At 47.8% G+C, this 19,519-nt stretch overlaps 1 protein-coding gene across 4 annotated transcripts in view; it reads left to right on the plus strand.

Annotated features, from left to right (window-relative positions):
• The window catches only part of ITGA8 (integrin subunit alpha 8), a 172,949-nt gene extending 153,891 nt beyond the window's left edge, over window positions 1-19,058 (plus strand). For 2 of the 4 annotated variants that reach the window (XM_058297921.2, XM_058297922.2), the window contains 3 exons: window positions 9,342-9,443; window positions 14,065-14,187; window positions 18,477-19,058. In XM_058297921.2, the coding sequence (XP_058153904.1) occupies window positions 9,342-9,443; window positions 14,065-14,187; window positions 18,477-18,878 (627 nt within the window). In that variant the 3' untranslated portion in view covers window positions 18,879-19,058. Of the gene's footprint in view, window positions 1-9,341; window positions 9,444-11,772; window positions 11,905-14,064; window positions 14,188-15,888; window positions 18,169-18,476 lie in introns of those variants that run through there. The other 2 variants (XM_012522706.4, XM_058297924.2) reach the window with 2 other exon arrangements.
• Window positions 19,059-19,519: the final 461 nt, after the last annotated feature.

Consider the following 19,519-nt stretch of genomic DNA (forward strand, 5'->3'; position numbering starts at 1 on the left):
AGCCACGCCTGCACCCCCAGGGCCTTTCCTCAGCCTCCAGGTGAGGAAGCCACGCCCCCCCCCCAGGGCCTCGCCTCCGGCTGCAGGAGCTGCTCTTCTTTAAGGAAAGGCTGTGGGAGAGTTGGCTGAGAGCAGCTGCTCACTTTTCCAGGTGATGGCTTAAATAACTGAGTCCCTGGCCGTTCAGACCGCTCAACGCATCCCTTTAGCTCAGCACCCAGCACCTGCACACGTTAGTCAGAGAAAGGACGACGGGAATGCAGGCACCAAAGTGAGCACGGAGCACATCCAGGAGGGAGCATGCCTGGTTCTGTGCCCCCAGGGGGCTGCAATGGGCAGACCCTCCCAGAAGTCCCCGATGCCAGGCAGTCCCAGGCTGTGCTCACTTGAACGTTTAAATGTCTGTTTTACAGTAAGAAAACAAAAATTTCCCTCTGCAAGGAGCTATTCCTTTGGTTCATTGTGCCATAGAAAATAAAATGGTAAAATCCTATAAATGTAGAATTTTATATCTCTAGATTTTCATGTCTTCTATGACTTAAAACACTTCCATAGTCTCAATAATCTTGTTTAATTTTGTTTCTAAAGTAAACGGGAGGCAAATTAAAGTCTTTTCCTTTTTAAAATGGTCGTGCGGCCCTTGGGAGCCTGCATTTTGGGCTGCTGGCTCTCCTTGGGGCCTGCCTGGTGCTGGCGCTTACAGCACCCCTGCCTGCGCCCTCTGGATGCCAGCCCCACCCCAGTCCACGGGGCGGAGCAGCGTCTCCAGAGGCTGGGAGCCCCGGTCAGGAGACGCAGTGCACAGTTCAGCCGGTCCCATCAGTCAAACAATGATTCGTTCCTGCACTTCAGCAAACACGTGGGGCAGCGACCACCTGCCAATTGCTTAGAAAGCGCAGGGAGCTGCACCGACCTCCGCTCCCCTCGGAAGGGAGTCAGAAAATGATCAAATTAACAGATGCACGAGAAAAGCTTAGATATTGATGAGTGCTGTGAGGAAAATAAAAACTGAAACAGGGAGTTGGGCGGCGGCAGGGCTGGTGATTTAGATGGGGGTTCAGGGAGGCGCTCGGGGAGAGCTGCAAAGGCCGTGAGGCCTGTGAGGAGCCCGCAGAAGTGCCCGTGCCTACTGCTCCAGACGCAGCAGAGGAGTGTATGGAGCAGGACGCCCCAGGATGGAGCGAGGTGCCATGGAAAGGCACGAGGGAAATTAATGTAGGAAGTGAGGTGATCAGAATTACGCATTTAATGAGCAAGAGTGAGAATGGACAAATAAACTGAAGCAGAGTCTACCAAGGGAATGCTACACAGAAAAAAAGAATGAATGACACAGCCTGATATGGCTGAATCCCAGGAAGATAATGTTGAAGTTAAAGGGCAGGTCAAATACGGTCCATAAGTTCAAAAACAGGCAACTAAACAGTTTTCGATAGAACTTTAGAGAAAAGCAAAGGAATGAAAGCTCCAATTCAGGAGGTCCTAGGCCTGGGGTAGAACCCTGAAGAAGGCAGGGCGAGCGTCCCGAAGGCTCCGGTAACGCTTGGTCATCGTTCAAGACCGTGTGTGCTGACGCTCGTCTTGGTTTGGTGCCTATCCCTGTATGTTATAAATAGTGATTTATGTTTCCTCGATATGTAATTAACCAGTTTTCAAAAGGGTGAGCTGGAAACACGAGGATGGTGTAGAAGCTGCTACAGCAGCCAAGCGAGAAATGATGGATTAAACTGAGTGCAAGTGTATTCAGGATTCATTTTGGAGGAAAATCCAGCAGAATGGATAAATGTGCTGTGAGAGACAGCCAAACATGACAACAGATTGGAGGAAGACTTGGGAGGAAGAGGTTTAGGAGAGGAAGCCAAGAGCTCTGCTTTGGAGACTGTATTAGTTATCCACGGCTGCGTAACAAACTTCCCTGCGACAGCCAACATCTTGGCCTCACCCTGGAGTCTGGCTGCAGCTGAGGAATCAGGTGGGGCTGCCTGGGGCTGGAGCGTGGCCCGTGCTGGCTGCTGGCTGAGGCCCCAGCTCCTGGCCCCGTGGGCGTCTCTGAGGAGCTGGCTCCCCCCGCATTGGTCATAATCAGTAATCCTACATCCCCACCAGCAAAGCCCTTTCATGTGCTTCTTTCATCAAGACTTCCTCCCCTCGGTAGTCCTAAGAGGGGGAGCAATTAATTAGAGCTTCAGTGGGTTTTTTGTTATGACTGTTTTGTTTACTTTCTGTTCACTGCAAAGTTTTTTCTGTCTACTCTTGGACTGATCACGACTAGGCAGAATTTTGAAAAAGAATGAAATAAGTGTAGATGCTTCTGCAGTTTCGATAAATGTTAGCAAAAGGTTACATGTGAAATAAGTGTGAACATGTAATATGTGAAAACTACCACTGGCAAAGTAATGTGCCAGAAACTATGTAAAAACATAAAATCAGGTACTAGGAGCACTGGCCTGATTTAAGTTCTGTGCCTTTGATGTGACACCTGCGGGTGCCGGGCAGGAGGCGGGGTCACACGCCCTCCAGCAGGGCTGAGGAGCAGGCAGCTGGCTTCCCCAGGGCTCAGTGAGATGAGGGGGCTGGGTAGGGGCCCTCGCTCCCTGAGAGCGCGCCGCTTCTCTGGCGGCCCACACGGCCTCCTCCGATAAGCTGGTGAGGCTGTCAGCCGCGATGCCAGGGGTGTTGCTGACAGCCCACCTGGATGGGGGTGATGCTGTGAGTGGACGACCTCTGAATGGTTCTCTAAACCTAGCTGCCTTCCCAGGAGGTCCGTCTGCTGTAAATAGCCAAGTCTCTGTCGAGCAATTACCATGTGACAAGTCACCCGGTAATACTTTTTGAATCAATCACATCATTCTTATAGCAATCTTGTGGGGTATGTGCCATTAGTATTAACTGCAATTTACCAGTGAACAAACTGAGTTGTAGTAGAGACCAACTTTCCATAGCTAGGAAGAGTTGGAAACTGGTGCTTTACAATGCTGTACTACTGAAATATGAAATATGCAATTTTTGCCCTTTGTTTTTATACCATGATCACTAGACTACAGACAGGTAAACTGCAACTCCTAATTTAAAGATAATAGATTACTATTAAGACCACTATATATAGATTTTTAGAAGAGCATGTATTAAAGCTTTGTAGCTTTTTCAAGGATATGAAAATTGTATAATGTGCTATTTCAGAATCCAGTTAAGAAACTATCTTATAATTCTAGCAGCATATGGTCTACTACAATTGTCATAGCACATGTGGCTATTTAAACCTGAAGTATTTAAATTAAGATAAAGCTAAAAATTCAGTTGCTCGGTCTCACAGATGACATTTCCGGTACACAGTGGCCTCCGAATCTTCCTGGGTAGACATAGAGCATAGAGCAGTCTACTGGGGCGTACTCCTGTAGGACTTTAGGGCGACAGAATGCCCTCAACATTGTGAATTTAGATGACATTGCTAATCACCACATCTGTGGATATTGGCCTGGATTGTGTTTTATTGTTAGCTTTTGTCATTATATCTCCTCATAAAGTAAGGTAGAGGCCCCCTTTGCTTCTTGGCAGTGTCACCTGCCACTTCAAAAGGCAGAGCTTTTATCAAGGATCTTTTGAACAAGGAGACCAGCCTCCTTTTTCCTCAACTGGCCAAGAAAGGTGGCAAAATGATGTGATATTCAAGTCAAGGGACAAAACGTTTTGGCTTTACTTTGAAGCTTAGCTGTAAGCATAAACCATTCACCTACACTGTGGGATAAAGAGCTGCCCAGCCAAGAAAACATTGACATTCTGCTATGTGCAATGAGAAGAACTTTGGGGTTATGTTATGCAGATTTTTGGGGGGAGGATCTTCCTTCAAATATATCTATATTTGACTCAGCGTGAGCTCCCAAGGGCAGTGTTTGACCCAGAGTGGCAGCTTGCTTCAAGTTTAACGGTGAAACATCCAAGGCAAGTACTTGTCCTGGCAGGCCCACAGTCCTTCAATCTACCCAGAAAGTAACCATTGGAACAAACAAGCAAAATCATGACAGATGGACTCTGACAGAAGTAGATACTCTGGAAATTTAAGTTGTGATGTTGTAAGGATAAACAGGAGGTGAGTGCGCTGAGCTCTCAGGTCTCTGCACATGGCACCTTGGCTGGTTAGGGTGGGGTGGCAGCAAAAGCTGCCCTCAGCCCACAGCTGTGCTCCCAGGGCACAGCAGGGGAGGGCTCGAAGGATGAGGAGTCGGACCTTTTATTCCGTCTGCCGAGAGTCTTAGTGTCACCCACCAACCCGTACCCTTAGCGACGCCCAGACCTAGCCATGACCCTTGGTGACACATAACCCTCACCCCACCCACAGTGACATGTAACCCTAGCCCCAGTCCTCAGTGGCCCCACCCTAGCCTATTGCTTCATGTGAGGCAGGGTTGGTGATCACAGCGGAGCACAAGTTCCTGCCCACTTTGAGAAAACGAGAGGTTTCTCTCTATTTTGTACATGAAATATAAAAAAGCAGGCTCATGCTCCAACGAGGTTTTGGCAAGATATTCTACAGATAAAAGTATAATTTATCTTCTGGATATGCTACACAGATCTTTGTGCAATTTAATAGCATGTCCATCCCCTTGCCTTCTAGGAAAAGATTAAGGAAACATACATAATGTCACCTGGTTTTCTGTGGGATCTTTCAGAAAATCTGCATATGGAGATGTGAGCAGAGCATAGGAAATGCATAAAAAATAAATTTTATGATTCAAAGAAAAGGCTTAAATAATTAAAAGAATCGAATTATTAACCTAATGATAATTTCTATCTTAGTCTTTTATCATTTAATTATTTTGTTGGCATGCTCTACAGTTTCTTCAAAGACTGAACAACAACAGAGATGATCTAATTCTAACACCTTAAAAGGCCATAAATTTGTATAATGTGATTGGCCTTTTCAAATTACATTCCACTTCTTGGAAGTCCTAGAGGCCTCACTACTGGATTTTCCAAGCTGCACTCCAAGAATCCCGTGCGTCAGCCTGCCGCGTGCTGTGCTCTCGGCTGTGGCCGCTCACCTAGGCTGGGTGGAGCAGACGAGCACACGGGAAGCGCAGCCTCCGCTCTTGGGGCGTCATCCCTGAAGGGAGGGGTGAAGCCGCTCAGCATCACCGCGCACTGCAGTCGAGGAAACGCTCTCTGGGGCTTCAGTTCTGGGCGTCGTTCTGGGCGTGCAAAGCACACCCCTTGGTCTTGCGCAGAAGAATCGGTGTGTCTGGACAACGTTGGTAGTGGTCCAGGCCCTTTCTGGACCAGAATGCCCTTGGACCAGAACACCTGTGCCATGTGGTGTTTACAGACTGCCTCCCCGTTTTCCACACTCGCACCGTTTCTGTCCCTTTCAGATACAGAAGCCAAGTGCCAAAAAGTAATCATGTTTTGCAGACTATCTCTTGAACGTTAGACTGTGCAACGAGGTCTTCAGATCTCAACACTCCACCCAGAAGAAGGCGACCCTTCTCTGCCTTCCTCACCCAGGCCAGCCAGTTTACAGTTCTTGCCTGACGGGGCCTGGTGCATGCTGCTGCTCTGCCCACGTGGTTAACAGGCAAACTGGTCAGAAAAAGGCTCTGTTTAGGTTAGCCTCCAGAGGGCCCCTGCCTTGTGGCTGTGGCTTGCAGTTCAAAGCTTTATCCGCAAGTGCTTAGGTTTTGTCATCTCACAGGGCTTGTTTCTGGTAAATGTTGAGTGTTTAAACCCGGGCTACATAAGATCAGTGTGAGGCTAAAAATAACGATTGAGCAGGAATTAGGCAGCCCGCGTGTGGGGGTGCGAGAGCTCACCAGACGCGCTGGGTGTTAACTCTGCAGCCTTAGCCAGTGCCGTAAGCACAAGCAAATCCTCGTGCAAAAGGCTCATGAGAGGGACCTCAGCCAAAATGACACAGGAACGCCCCAGGGGCGGGCGTTTTCTGGGGAAAGCTGAAGTGCCAGGATATTGTCAAAGGTATTAACCCCAGTCGCTGCTGGTAAGGGGCAGCAGTTGCTGCTATGCGAACACACTGCTGTTGGAAGAGATTTTTTAACATGATAATACAGTTGGCATGTGAAGAGCATGTCTGAGTGTAGACTCAGTAACACGCCTGGCTTTTCACGGGCTGAGCTCCCTCCTGTGCGGGGCAGACCGTGCCCTTTGATGCGGACAGTGCTGGTCTTAGCTCATAGCCCACATCTCCATTCCTTGGAACTCCAGAGCATTTTCAAAACAATGCATTTTTTCCAAGGACAAAGGTGGAAGAGAATGTGCTTTTGAAGAATAAACTTTTTAAAAAGAGCAAATCAGTCTAGGGGTTGCATCGCTGATGGGCTGTTTGCCTCCCATTGTTTGTCCAGACCTTGTCATTCTGCATCTCTGAGTTTGACCACCAAGGTGAGCACGTCACTCCCCTCTAGTGACTGGCAGCCCTCACTTTACAGCCTCACACTTTCTTACAATGTCCCTACCCTTTCTAGTCTAATTGGCCGGGAAGGGTCCACTTCCACAACTGAAAGGATTAAACCTTTCATAAGGTGCTACCAGATGGTGGGGTGTGGTGAGGCAGGGTCACTCACCATTGTCCGTGGGTCCAGTTGACTACATCAACCAAGCCCGCCTATGCTCAGTGCTGCTACAAGCACATGCCTTCTGTTTATGTATCATCTGGTTGAGGAGAAAATAGAAGCGAAACAATATGAAACTTCGAGACAAGCAAAGCACAGTGGTCTGGGAACCTCTGGAAACAAGAAATGGGCTTGGTGAGGAACAGGAAATGGGAGAAGGGGCCCACCTGCTACCCCCAGGAGGGGAGGTGGAGGTGAAACCTGCCCCTGTGGCCTACAGTCTGGCGTTCAAAGCCTACCTGCTAACTTTTTAGGAAACTGTTGTATTCTTAACTGTGCAATCAGGTAAGAAGGAAAGTTTCCATCCAGAGCTGACAGAGAGATGGAGTTCATGTGTGATTTGCTACTGAAGACAGGACTTCAAAAGCAGATACAGTATCTTCTATCAGTTATTTGATTGAACACGGAGCCTAAGGAAACGTCTTCTTGGGGGTTTGAGAGAATGGACACACATTTGGGCAGGAACTTCATGATTCCTAGGCAGGGAAACACACAGCCAGGAGTGCCACGGTCCTCCTGGGCCTACCAGTGTGTGGTGAGGACCTTAGACTGAAATCAAGTGCACCCTGGATTTCCTAAGCAAAGATTTCCAAGTTTCACAAAATCATTTCTTACCCACAAATGCAGATGTAACTTTTTCCTAATAAGGAAATGCCAGGAGTCAAGAGAACATCAGAAGAATAACAATGAAAAAAAAAATCTTCTAAATGAGTAGAATTGCTCAACCTGGAGTGTAGAGCTAAAAAAGAAAATGCCAAAGATACAGTGATTTCCAGTACATCAAAGTTCTTAAATGCCTGTCTTGATCAAATAGAGGAAATGGAGTTTCCTCTATTTGGAGAAAAAATCACCATAGGAGAACATAAACAGTAAAGATATCTAAACAAACTAATTGCAATGCAACCTGTTGGCTTGGCCTCAGGGACCCCACAGTGGATTGGCGTATTGTTTTGCTGGTAAATGTAAAAACCCACTCTCTGACACGGCATCTGCCAGCCTCTGTACGGGCCCCCCCACCTTGCTGGTTACAAGTTACCAACAACGAATCTCTGAACATGGAGTTAGGTAGCAACCAAGAGTATGTAGTTTTCTTTCCCCTTAGAGATACAATAATAATACCAATATTAGAGAGACATAATAATATCAAGAGCTTAGATCCTATTAAAATACAAAACAATAAATAGGAAGTACTGAACTTTGAGAACTATTTTTTTTAATGCATGTTATTTAAGACTATGTAAGCTAATTCTTAGTAATTAGTAATGGCTGTTTGACAACCAGCATTCAAAATTGTTCTCAGAAGCTCTGTGAGCTGCTGCAGCAGACCTGGTAAAGCTCTTCCTTGTGTAAATTAGATGGAGAAAAGCCCCAAGAGCCAAGGGTCTACTACACTCTTCAATATTTTGCCTTTGACGTCAATCAACAGTTAATATAAGAACCAGTCAAATAAAGGGGAACTTTTGAGGAAAAGTTTTGTCAAAACATGGGAGGGTCAAGGTCAGTGGCTCTTAACCCATGCTGATTTTCCTCCAGGAATGCTTGGCTGTCACGTCTAGGGGGGGGATATCTGCTGGCATCCCTGGATGCCGCTTGACACCCTGTGTGGCAGTTCGAGATTATTTATGAATTCCAAAAAGAGAGATTATGTTGTGAACTAGTCTGTTCCTCTGAGTGTGAGTCCCTTTGATTGCATTAGATTCAGCTGAGATGCCTCTGATTATGTTAAGATTAGGGCTTTGATTTGACCACGTCATTAGTGCGACTCAGTTTGAGTCCCCCCACTTTGTGGGCTCTATAGATGGACACTCTCAAGAAGAACACAGGAGAAGATACACAGAGGAATGAAGAGAGCTCCACAGACACAGAAGAGGAGAGGACTTAGATCGTGCGGCCCCAGGAAGAGAAAAGAGCCTGATAGCCTGCAAGTGACCTTGTGAAGAGAGCAGAGCAGCTGAGGCAGAAAGAAATGAACCCCTGGGAGAGAGAAAGCCTGGGCCAGCCTACAGCTGATATTGGAAGAAGCTGGGACCACGAGCCTAAAGAGAAAGAGGAAGGCTGAACCCTCACAGACATTGCCCATCATCTTGCTTCAACATGTGGCAACAGAGTTTGATGAAGAAGCATCTCTTTTGGAACCTTGAGTTAGACTCTTTAGGACCTGGTAACTATAAGCTTCTACCCCAAATAAATACCCCTTCTAAAAGCCAACAGATTTCTGGTACTTTGCATTAGCACCCCTTTGGCTGACCAGTACACCCAGCATTGCACAAGACAGCCCCCACCTCCGAGAGTCACCAGTCCAACATGCCCACAGAGCCACAGGGAGATGCCCTGCTTGGGAATTCTGAGTCAGGTCAAGTGCAGCACACCTCTCTCCTTCCATCAGATGACAAGCACCTGTCCCCTACTATGTCCCCATATCCTGCACCAGCAGAAAGCACGTTGACCCTTGGGCTTATTCCTTTAGGACCGTGATCTTCTATTTATATTTTAACCAAATTGTACACAAGTTTTTTTAATTAATAAATTATCTTCAGAAGTAAGGGGATGAATGGTTGGTTGGATCGATGAGTGGGAGGAGGGATGGCATGAAAAACAGAAGGAAAAGGAAAAGAAGAAGGAAGGAGGAAATTTTGTTTTGAAATGGGAAACAGTTGGGGGTGCCAGAATAACCTTTATAAGCTTTACTCTGAATACATGTGAATAAAATGTTTTTTCTTCCAGAGGAAGAACGATCCGTATGCTCTTGCATCCCTGGTTTCCTTTGAAGTTCAGACAATGCCGTACGCAGAGCAGCCGGCCGAGCTCCCCAAAGGAAGCGTGGCAGTGAGTATGGTGCACAACGGGGCGCCGATGGCTTAGTGGACCTGGTGGATTCTCCACCCCGCTCGCCCTGGGCCAGGTCTGAGGGTTCTCCCCAGTGCGAGGAAAGTGCCCTTCTTTTCATATTTCAGTCTGGGAATTCCCTAGTGCCTTTTGATGCAATTCTTAAACTTTGTCTAAATTCCTACACCCAAATTACAGAACCGTTACTGTTTTTTAATTGAGCCATTTTCAGGGAATTCGGATATCAGAGATTGTTACAATGAGGCCATCCTGGAGTCTTGTCACTTAAAGGGGAGGGGGGCTCTTCCCTCCAGAAAGTCAACCTCTGCCCAGCTTCTGTCCTGGGTGAAAAACCGCAGTTTTGACCTGAAAAGAGGAAGGTACACTCTGAGCTTCATTTAAATGAAGTGTCATTTTTAAAAAACTGAGGTGGTTAAGCTCTCCTGACACCCACAGATCTCTCATGTCTCAACTTCAGCCACCCTGGGCAACTGGCCCCCAGGCAGTTACCAGAACATTCCTGCTAGGGTTCTGCGGGAAGTGGCCACAGTCAGAGCCCAGGAAAACAACTCTGAGAGGCAGCCCCCGACGCCCTGGCCCTGGTCCTTGTTGCTCAAGGGGAGCCCTCACCTGGAGATTGCTGGAGTGTGGGCTCAACCCTGCCCCAGCACTGCAGGGTCAGAATCCACATTTTAACAGACTTCTCAGGTGATGCACACCGGCAGGACAGTGTGGGCAGCTCTGCTTTAGAAGGCACGCAGGTTAGTGCCCTGTGCTCTCTTAGCTTAGGCCTCGAAAGGTATTTTCCAACATAATCTTCTTTTGTGATTTAAATTAAACTAGTCCATTGATTAGTGGTCCTCAACCCTGAGTACACAACAGAAGCATTCCTGTGTGACTTTAATATGCCTTCTAAGGCCCCCTTCCCAAATACTGGGCTTGAAAGGTCTGGGCGGGGCCCTGGCACTGCCCTCCAAAGTTCTACCAGGAGCGACTCGGAAGTGAAGGTGACCCTGCAGCACAGGCAGAGAGAGGCTGAGGGCGCAAGACTCTTGAAACAGACTCACCTGGGCTTGGTCCTGGCTGTACCTGGCTCCAAATAGGAGAATCTCAGGAAGTCACTTCACTTCTCTAAGCCTGTTGACAGTATCTACCCAACAATTGATAGAATTGTTAATAAGGCTAATAAAATTGGATATACAAAGCCCTAGCATTGTTCCTGGAACAAGGTAAGTCTCAGTGGTATACTTCGGAAAATGTCTTACCTTCTCTGGCTAAGTTGAGCAAGCCCAAATTGGGAGTGGCAACATTTGTCCATCAAATTCTTGAGTAGACCTTGGTGGTTTTGTAAAGCAAGCACCGCACGTCTTTCTTCATTTAGATGACCTCTTTGCTCTCATGAGATGTCTGCTGTGGTGTGGATTTACGTTCAACCTGGAAAACAGAGGCTTTGGGTTTTTAATATGGAGTATTCCACCAAAGAGGTTCAGAGGCTTGTAGCTCTAAGGGCCCTTTTGTCTTCTCTGAGAATGTGTTCTGTATGGAGACACATGCTACAGTCGGTTCATCAACAGTCCTACATCTTTCTGTGCTGGCCTCAAATGACAGCCTGCTGCCCTCAGCTCATCTCAGGATAGCCACAGAATGCTAGGATGCACGCTCCCCACCCACTACCCTGTTCCTGCACTAGGATGAAGATGGTTTATGATACCTCACCATTTGTGTAAGGGTATCAGAAACACTTGGGAACGGGGTGCTCTTTTGAGCACCTGGAGCTTCAAGTACTCCCAGGGAAACAATCTTCCTGTGGCTTGGTTGGAGAGAACTCTGCTGAGCAGACAGAAGCTTGTAGAGTGATTTCTTCTCACAGGGCTTGTCATTCTTGCAGAGAGACCGGCTTCTGAGTGGAATCAGCTGAACAAGTGGCTTGCAATTCGCCACCACACTCTCACTGGGAAAGTCTCTCGGTTCCTTCTTTTGCAATGAGATGAAATAGTATCTGTGTGTTCTTCTAGAGGCTCACGTGGAAGGACTAGTTGATGGTACCCCCATTTCAACAGAGTCCTAATTCAGCCAGTTCCCCGAGGCCGACTTGAGCTTTCCATACTGAAGACAAGAGCACCCTGCCTGTTTGCAACAGACCTCTCATGCATCGTGGCCCTGCTGTGTTGAGAGCTGGGGAGGCTGCATCCAAATATCAAGGGACTCAGAGAAGCATGTGCTGGCCAATTTAATGCATAACGTACTTTCCACTCACTGCTGGCAAACACAGGGACCCTTCAGATATCCTTTTAGCTCGTGAAGGTGCACCTCCTGCTTGTTTCCACAGATAGACCAGTTTTATAGACCAGGCATCACAACCTGCCAAAGCCAAATGCCCCAGGAACCTGGACGACTTCCTGGTGGGTGTTCCCTCTTTCAAGCCCTTTTCTTTTTATTCACCTAACAATTTATTGACCTTTACTTTGAGCTCTATTAGTGTGTTTTTTATCTTAAAAAACTGGATATCTTCCCATGTTTCACAGAAAACAGGAAGAGGTGACTTGAGATAATTAGGTGAATCGTGGAGGGAGGTTGAGGAGCAGCTGTTAGCTGTCTTCTCTTGAATTACCTATTAGTAACTTTTGGCAAGCTCCAACGTACACAAAATATTGACTAAAACTGTGTTGTTTCCTCAGTGGACTTGGAGCTTGGGAGGAGGAAACCATTATAAGAAACTTCGGAATTTTCCATTGCTCTAGATTGTCTCTCTTCTGGGTCACTGTTACTCATCTGTGGACACATGGTCTCTACTGTCCTTTTCGGTTCAAAACTTCTGAAATCCTCATCACCAAAACGTGTCAGTCTGCTTCCAGCAACATTTGGTTTTTTCAGACATCACTTTACAGGCTTTTTCTGGGTAATTTAAAATGCTACAGTAGGGCATTATTTTCATATGTGTCATCAGATGCCATTTACCAAGGGAAGGAATATAAAAGGAAGGGATCCAATTCTTGCCTTGTATGTTCATGCAAAGGCTCATTTAGAATAATTTTTAGGCTCCAGAATCCAGGGTCCTCATGATGGTTGGGTGCTCAAAATGTTTCTCCGCCATGTCTGTCCTTCTGCTGGGACACACAGCATGAGCCTTTGGGACCATGGAATGCTGTGCTTTTCACAGATGTATCAGAGGAAATACGGACATGCTGGTAAGGACCATTTAAAGGCAAAGGAAGCATAGCAGCGAGCAAGGCCAGGCTGGCCTTTCACTCACTGAGCACATCAGGTGTAAGTCACACCAATCCCAGCCCTGCTGTGCTGTGGGTTGACCAGCTGTCTCTGCTCTGGATCCGTTACTTCAGACAAATGATGGCTGGGGCTGAGTAATCAGTGTGTCAAGCCATCGGTGCCTCGGCTGCACAGAGGCAGGGGGCCTAGATGGAAGGAGCAGGAAGCAGCAGGCCCAGTTGGGAAAAGGCTGGGCAGGGCAGCATCCAGTCTGGCTAAGAAGTAGCACAGTGAGGGGATGGTGAGGCAAGTCCGCAGCCCCTGCTGTAGCCAGGAGCCTCCCTCCCCTGCTCTGGTGGGGGCCGGAATCGTGGCCTGAGGTGCTCAGGCATGTGTCAAAATTGGAATCCTGATCCCTCTGACCAACACCAGCAAATCTGGGAGCACTGGGGCGTGCTCAGCGAGAAAATGCCCACCACTCAGGAAACCAGAAGTGCCTGCCTCGGTGACCAGCTTTTGGAGCCAAGACTATTTTCCTCTGTTTCTTCTCACAGCAAGGCGGGTTTTCTTTGGGTCTGTGCTCCTTTGTGGTCTGGGTTTCTCGAGGCACCAGCGTGGGCAGTGGGCGTTACTCCTTCTGTTTGTGAAGGGACGCTGGGCTTGAGCGCCTGCTGGGTGTGCTTCTTCACCTCCAGGCCTTGCAGCAGTGAGGAATGAAGCGGGTTCCCACGTCCTGCTGGCTGCTTTAATCGGGCATCTGAAAATTGGGTTTAGGATTGAAGGACAACTAACCCTTCACCCAGCTCCCGGCAGTGATGTCCATAAAACGCAAGATGGGCATGAGCTTTGACAGAGTCCTGAACCCAGGGAAAAGCGGGGGGCTGTGTGAAGTGTGGAGGATCCATTGGTTGCATGAATCTTCTTAACAGTTGTGTGGCCGACACTCACTAGTTGTAAGTCCTCAGGATTCAGTTTCCTCCTCTGTAAAATGAGGCTATTTCTAACCTCCTGCACGCCGCCCTGCAGTGAGGTGCGCGTGGCGCGACGGAGCACAGACATGGCATCCTTGGGCCAGCACTTGGCCTCTGTTGTCACAGAGGCAGCCAAATTCCAGGCCACTCCTTCCTAGGAGCTTCCTCATGAGAGACCTGCCGCTTCCTGGCCTCCCTGAATTCCAGTTTAGGGCTTCTGCGCGGCCTGTAAGTCACCTTCCCCTGCGTTTCTGGCAGACTCCAGAGTGTGCTTGTTTATAAGGCTATGGTCCAGGTTCTAGAGCCACTCAAGGCTCCCAGTGGTGATTTCATTTACCGCACAGGCCTTCCAGAGCCACCCCAGTGCTCTTTGGGGCATTACTGCTTTATTTCACCAAAATAGTTCTCGAACGGGAGCTCATTTGCTTTCTTTTCCATTTCAGATTAAGACATCGGTCGTCTGGGCCACCCCAAATGTTTCCTTCTCCATCCCGTTCTGGGTGATAATACTAGCAATACTTCTCGGGTTGCTGGTTCTGGCCATTTTAACCTTAGCTCTCTGGAAGGTAAGTTTATTTGCTTTCTTCTTCTTTCTGAGTAGAGAGGCTGTTGGGGGATTTAGAAAGATACTGCTGGAGGTTTTGAAGTTGATGCTAGAGATGCTATTTGAGAATTTTTAACAGGAAGACAGAAAACTGCATCTTATTTGCTTTGGCAAACAATATGCTTATGTAACTGACATCTAAGAAGACATAGTTCAATGTGGTTTCATCTTTACATTTCATTATAAATGAATGTGGTGAGGGTTAGACTTTAATAACTGAGACCTGTGATGTCCCTTCTTTTATACCTGCAATGGTAATGTTATTATGAAGACTTATTTTTCTTATTTAATTAACCAAGGTCTTAAGTTTTTTATTGACAAAGCGCTGCTATCCTTAATCCTTTGAGGTTTTTCTTGATGAGAACTACATAGTGACAACTAATGTAGGTCAATTATGACTTTCTACTTGGATTATCAATTAGGTCAAATAGATCATACATGTTATAATATGTGTATATTCCATATTGTTGTTTAATCTTGCCAATTTGCTTTAACTTTTTTAGGAAGCCTTAACTTTTGCTTTGATGTGCTTTATTGGAGGTTTATTCTAGAAATCTCTAATAGGAATTAATTCCTGGCCTAATAACCTATAGGCTTGCCATTTTTCATGGTTTTACATTCCAAAATAGAAAGACTGTTATATGACTATAACAAAATTAACCCAGTCACATCTTAGTTCACTGCCATTGGTGAATTTCCCTAAAGACAGTGCATTTTATTTTAAAAAAATATGGAGCATGCTTAAAAGACCTATAGAGCTGTAAGAAAACCTTCTTGTGTGAGTTAAATAATGGTTTTCCTGATCACTAGCAGCTGTTCTGGGCCACCCAGAGACCAAGTCGGCTATTTCACACTTTTAGAAATGGACTTTTATGTTGTTTATTATATATAGAAACTGTATTTCCAAAGATTGTATGATACAATGATATGTGCCAGTTGACAGAATATTCCTCTAACCCTACAAAAAGAGAGACCAATCTATAGCTCTAAGTGAAACCCAGTGAATTAGGCTTTCAATATAAGATATAATCAATAAGAATGAAGGATCCAGGTTTCCAGGAAAAGATACATTCTCTTGGACAAAATAAATACTAACTTGAAATCCAGTAGGGTGGAGATTCTAGAGTCACTTCTTCCCTGCGTTGTTGGTAAATCTGGGAAGTCACTAAGACTTCTGCACCCTCCTGGTTCTGGGATTAAAATAAACAGCAAGTCTAGCTTTCCTCCCTGGAGCGTCTGTCCCATCGAGCACAGAGGGCCATGAGGCTGCCCCTCCTCTCCGCAGCCCGTCCAGCCACCTGCAGCGCCCTTTAGGGGACTTCCCCTCCCTGCTGGCAGGGAGCACACCCCTGCCTCCAGGAAACACAGAGAAGCCAGAAGGGAGTCTGGGGTGGGAGCTGAGTCCCCAGGAAAGGCCCAAGTCCACGGAGCCTGTCAAAGTAGAGACCACCTCTGCAGGGGGGAAGGGGGGAGCAGAAGCCCGCCCAGCGGCCCCCACCCGTGGGAGGGAAGGGGTCCTCCCCAGGTAAAGGACAGAGCACCGGGCAGCTGTTACTGACAGCAGCACGTTCCTTAGAAAACACACAGCGCTCCCCGGTGTCTGGAGGGGGCCCACCAGCAGGGCTCCGGGCTGCTCCCCCACGCCTGTGCTTCTCTTCCGCAGTGCGGGTTCTTTGACAGAGCCAGACCCCCCCAGGACGACCACGCTGAGAGGGAGCAGCTGACGGGTGGCAAAGCCCCAGATGCTTGAGAAGGACACACCGGAAAACCCGAGCCTGCCCCTGCTCAAAGCCAAGCCCGTCCCTGCAGCCATCTAGCAACGGAAGACCCCCGCCGGCCCCTCGGCCTCGCAGCAGCAGCGTCGGAGGACACAGGCCAGCGCAGCGGCCGCACCGCCGAGGAAGGCTCTTCAGTCCGTGTTTGGAGGCCCTCTGACGAGCAGGGGCCTGGGTGCTTTCCAGACCAGCCCGACTCCAGCTGCAAGGGCGGGTCTGAATCACTAGATTTGGAAGGTGGACGGGGCCAGGCCCGACTGTGGCCAGTGAGAGCCGCCACGCCCGGAGGAGAAGCCTTTCCAGACAGATGCTCCAGTCCCCCTGCTGCTGCGGGGAAAGCTCTGGGGACCAGCCACGGCCTGGCCGGCGAGGGCCGGGACTTATTTATTTTCCATTTCTCTTACTGGAGAACTTCGGCATCTAGGGGATTTGAAATCAAGATGGGGTTAGCTACTTTTTAAAATCACTGACTTTCCTTCCAAGACTACCGTTTTGTGCAGATCACTTATTTACTAGACACTTCTTCAGAACTTAGGTATTAGGGAAAAGCAAATTGGTGTTAGGAGTCAGTTTCATCTATGCCTTCATCTACCTGAAATTATCTCTAGTCACGCTATTCAGGGTCATATCAGCTTAATTTAGCTTCGTAAAATGCTACATTTCTGTTTCCTTTTATTTAAAAAATCTTTCCAATGGCTTAGTTAATTCATGAATTTCAAGATACTCTTCACCCTGTGTGCTATTTTAAAAGTAATGTTAAAATTTTGAGAGCTCATTAATTTAGAAAGTTATTAAAACACAAGTAAACACTTTATTTCAATATCTATAAGAAGCAACACCAATATTTAGTTTGAGATTAAACACTATTTTCCCTAAGATACCTCATACTTACAATTATACACTTGGAGAAAATTTAGAAAATATGTTGAACATAAATAGGAAGGAAACAGAGTTACACAGATGTGAAATGAACCTAGAAATGAGATTCTTAAGGATTTTATTTAAAATTACTTATTCTAACCTTACTACTCATTTTTACTGCTAATCTTTAAGTACATCACTTAGAGAATAATTTTTTATTTAAGCTATTTTTTCACCATCTTGAATTTAAACACCACAAAATTATGACTTTTAAAACTCCTGTGAATAATCTATAATCATGTGTAATATCATTTTGAAGTACATTTGGCCAAATTCATGTAGCCTACACAATGTTGTATCCTTTTAGCAGTGAAAAATTACTATGAAGAAATTCTGAGAAAAAATTATGTGCAATATTTTATAGGCCTAGGTATCTGAGGCATGTTTACACTGGCATTAGTTATTTTTAAAAGTAATGTCCTGAACTCCAAGTCTGATGGAGCCAGCTGACCAAAGTCCTGAGGTTTATGATGCAGCTGGAAAATTAGGGACCAACCTCCACCGACGGCACTGTTGAAAGACGAGCCACACGCCAGCCATGCGTGGCCGCAGCCCCGGGCACTGTGGCGGCCTCCTGCCATGCGAGCTGAAGTGATGAAGGCTGAGGTTTGCCTCGGTGACGCCTTCGAGGAGAGCTGGGCTTCCAGGCCGTTGTGTCACGAGCTCTGTTTGAGGGGGGCCAGGCAGGGCTCTGTGCCCAAAACAAAGCTGACCCCTGCTGCGTGCCAGGCTTAAGTCATAAAGGTCCTGTCAGCTGGCTTTGAACCAGGAACTCTGGGAGGTGGGGATTTGGGCCTTGCCAACAGCTGGAGGGCGCCGGAGGTGTGGGGGCGTGCAGGCTTCAGGTGAGCTCAGCCCTAGGTGTCGGCACCGGCCCCGCCTCCTGGGCTGTGAACGCCAGTGGGGGAGGGAGAAGCTGAAGTCAGGGGAACTGCCCACTCCATCTCCAGCAGGGACCCTGGCAACAGCCGCGCAGACCTGCCTCTCGTTAGACCTACCATCTTCTCCAGTTCTGTATTCCCCCTTTATACTCTTGCAGCTGGTTTTTAAGACATGGAAAATGGGCAAATTAAGTTTTATGCACTTGGAGATTTTTATACAGTAAATAAACCATGTGTACATGTGTTACCCCTCTTAGAACTCAATTCTTTTTCTTGTTTTTTGTAAATACATGTGTAGATATCCATGGAGATTTTCATGAACCTATTTACCTTGTCACTAATAAAATTAAAAACTAAAGACTTGAAGATACTCGTGGTCTATCTGGTGTACAGCTTAGTGTTCCCATGAGGTGGCAGCAATGGTTTCTTGATTCTTTATAAGAACAGTTATCATTGGAAGGATTTGAAAGACACCCTTGGGATGACAGAAATGTTCTGGACATGCTGAGGTGGTGATTGCATGATGCTGTGAATAGGCTGAGAGGCTCTCAAGTGCACACTTGGGTGGGTGAGTCTTACGGCACGGGCATCACCGCTGAACAACGATGCTAAAGGTTTGCACCTAATCTCTGCACCCTTGCACAGCTGACTTCTTTCTCCACCTTCCTTTCCAGTTTTGTCCTGTGTTGCTCTTAGCTCCTTTGCGAAGCCCCTGTTCCATCTTCACATGCACAGGTTCCCCCTGGCCTCCAGGAGCCTTTTCTGAGTTGCTGCATCTTCCCAATCGCTTCAATCTTGTGGCTGGACGCCCTCCAGGAGAGCAGGAAACTGTCCTGCAGTTTCACGTCTCCTGCACCCAGCATGGCATTGTAGGGTGGCACCGTGTGGGAGCGGCGACAGCAAGGGTCGGCTCGTCTCCAGGCGCCGGTGCGAGTCGGACCTGGGTGGCGGGAACGGGCGTTAAGGCCCTCCCCTTGAGGTTCAGGCGTACTGCCCGCCCCTCTGCCCAGCTGCACCCGCTTCCCCCTCGGTGGCCTAACCCCGCCTCTCCCCTGAGGGCCACCGCCGCGCCATGACAGCCCCGCCTCGCTGTCGCCGAGAACCCTGGCTACCCCGTCTTCTGCCCGCAACCAGTGATGCACCCCTGCACGAACCTATCAGCCGTCTGCCGCCCCCGGCCACGCCCCCTGCCCCTCCCCCATCTTCGCCCTATATTAACTGCTGTACTTCCTGAATAAATCAGACTTGCGCACAGATCCTGGTCTCCTCGGTAGTCTTCTTCCTACCGCGCATCCTCCGCACCTTGCCGGCCCCGGAGCGCCTTCTCGGAAGGCCCCTCCGTGTGTTGCAGCCCTCCGCCCGAGCCCACACCACCCCTGCAGTGGCCCTCCGGGCGAGCCCACACTGTGACATGGCATCTCGTACACAGTCAGCGCTCAACGAGGTTTCTTGGATGAATGAGAACACACGTGCATAGGAATGGTCAGGGGATGCTTTTGTAATGGGCTTCCCTGAACACTGGGGACGCTCCTCTCTATCTGCCTGCTAGAGCATCTGCACATGGCTGGAAAGTTACCCAGTGAGTGGACCATCATTTGCTTAGCCATCCGCCATTACTGGGAATGGCTGTTCACAGCTATTAAAAATGATGTTAAATTGAGTACATTTATGCACAGGACTTCCTTTTGTTTTTTTTCAAGGAATTAAATTTGCAAGA

Source organism: Dasypus novemcinctus, chromosome 5 (genome assembly GCF_030445035.2).
Source record: "Dasypus novemcinctus isolate mDasNov1 chromosome 5, mDasNov1.1.hap2, whole genome shotgun sequence".
Lineage (NCBI taxonomy): Eukaryota > Metazoa > Chordata > Mammalia > Cingulata > Dasypodidae > Dasypus > Dasypus novemcinctus.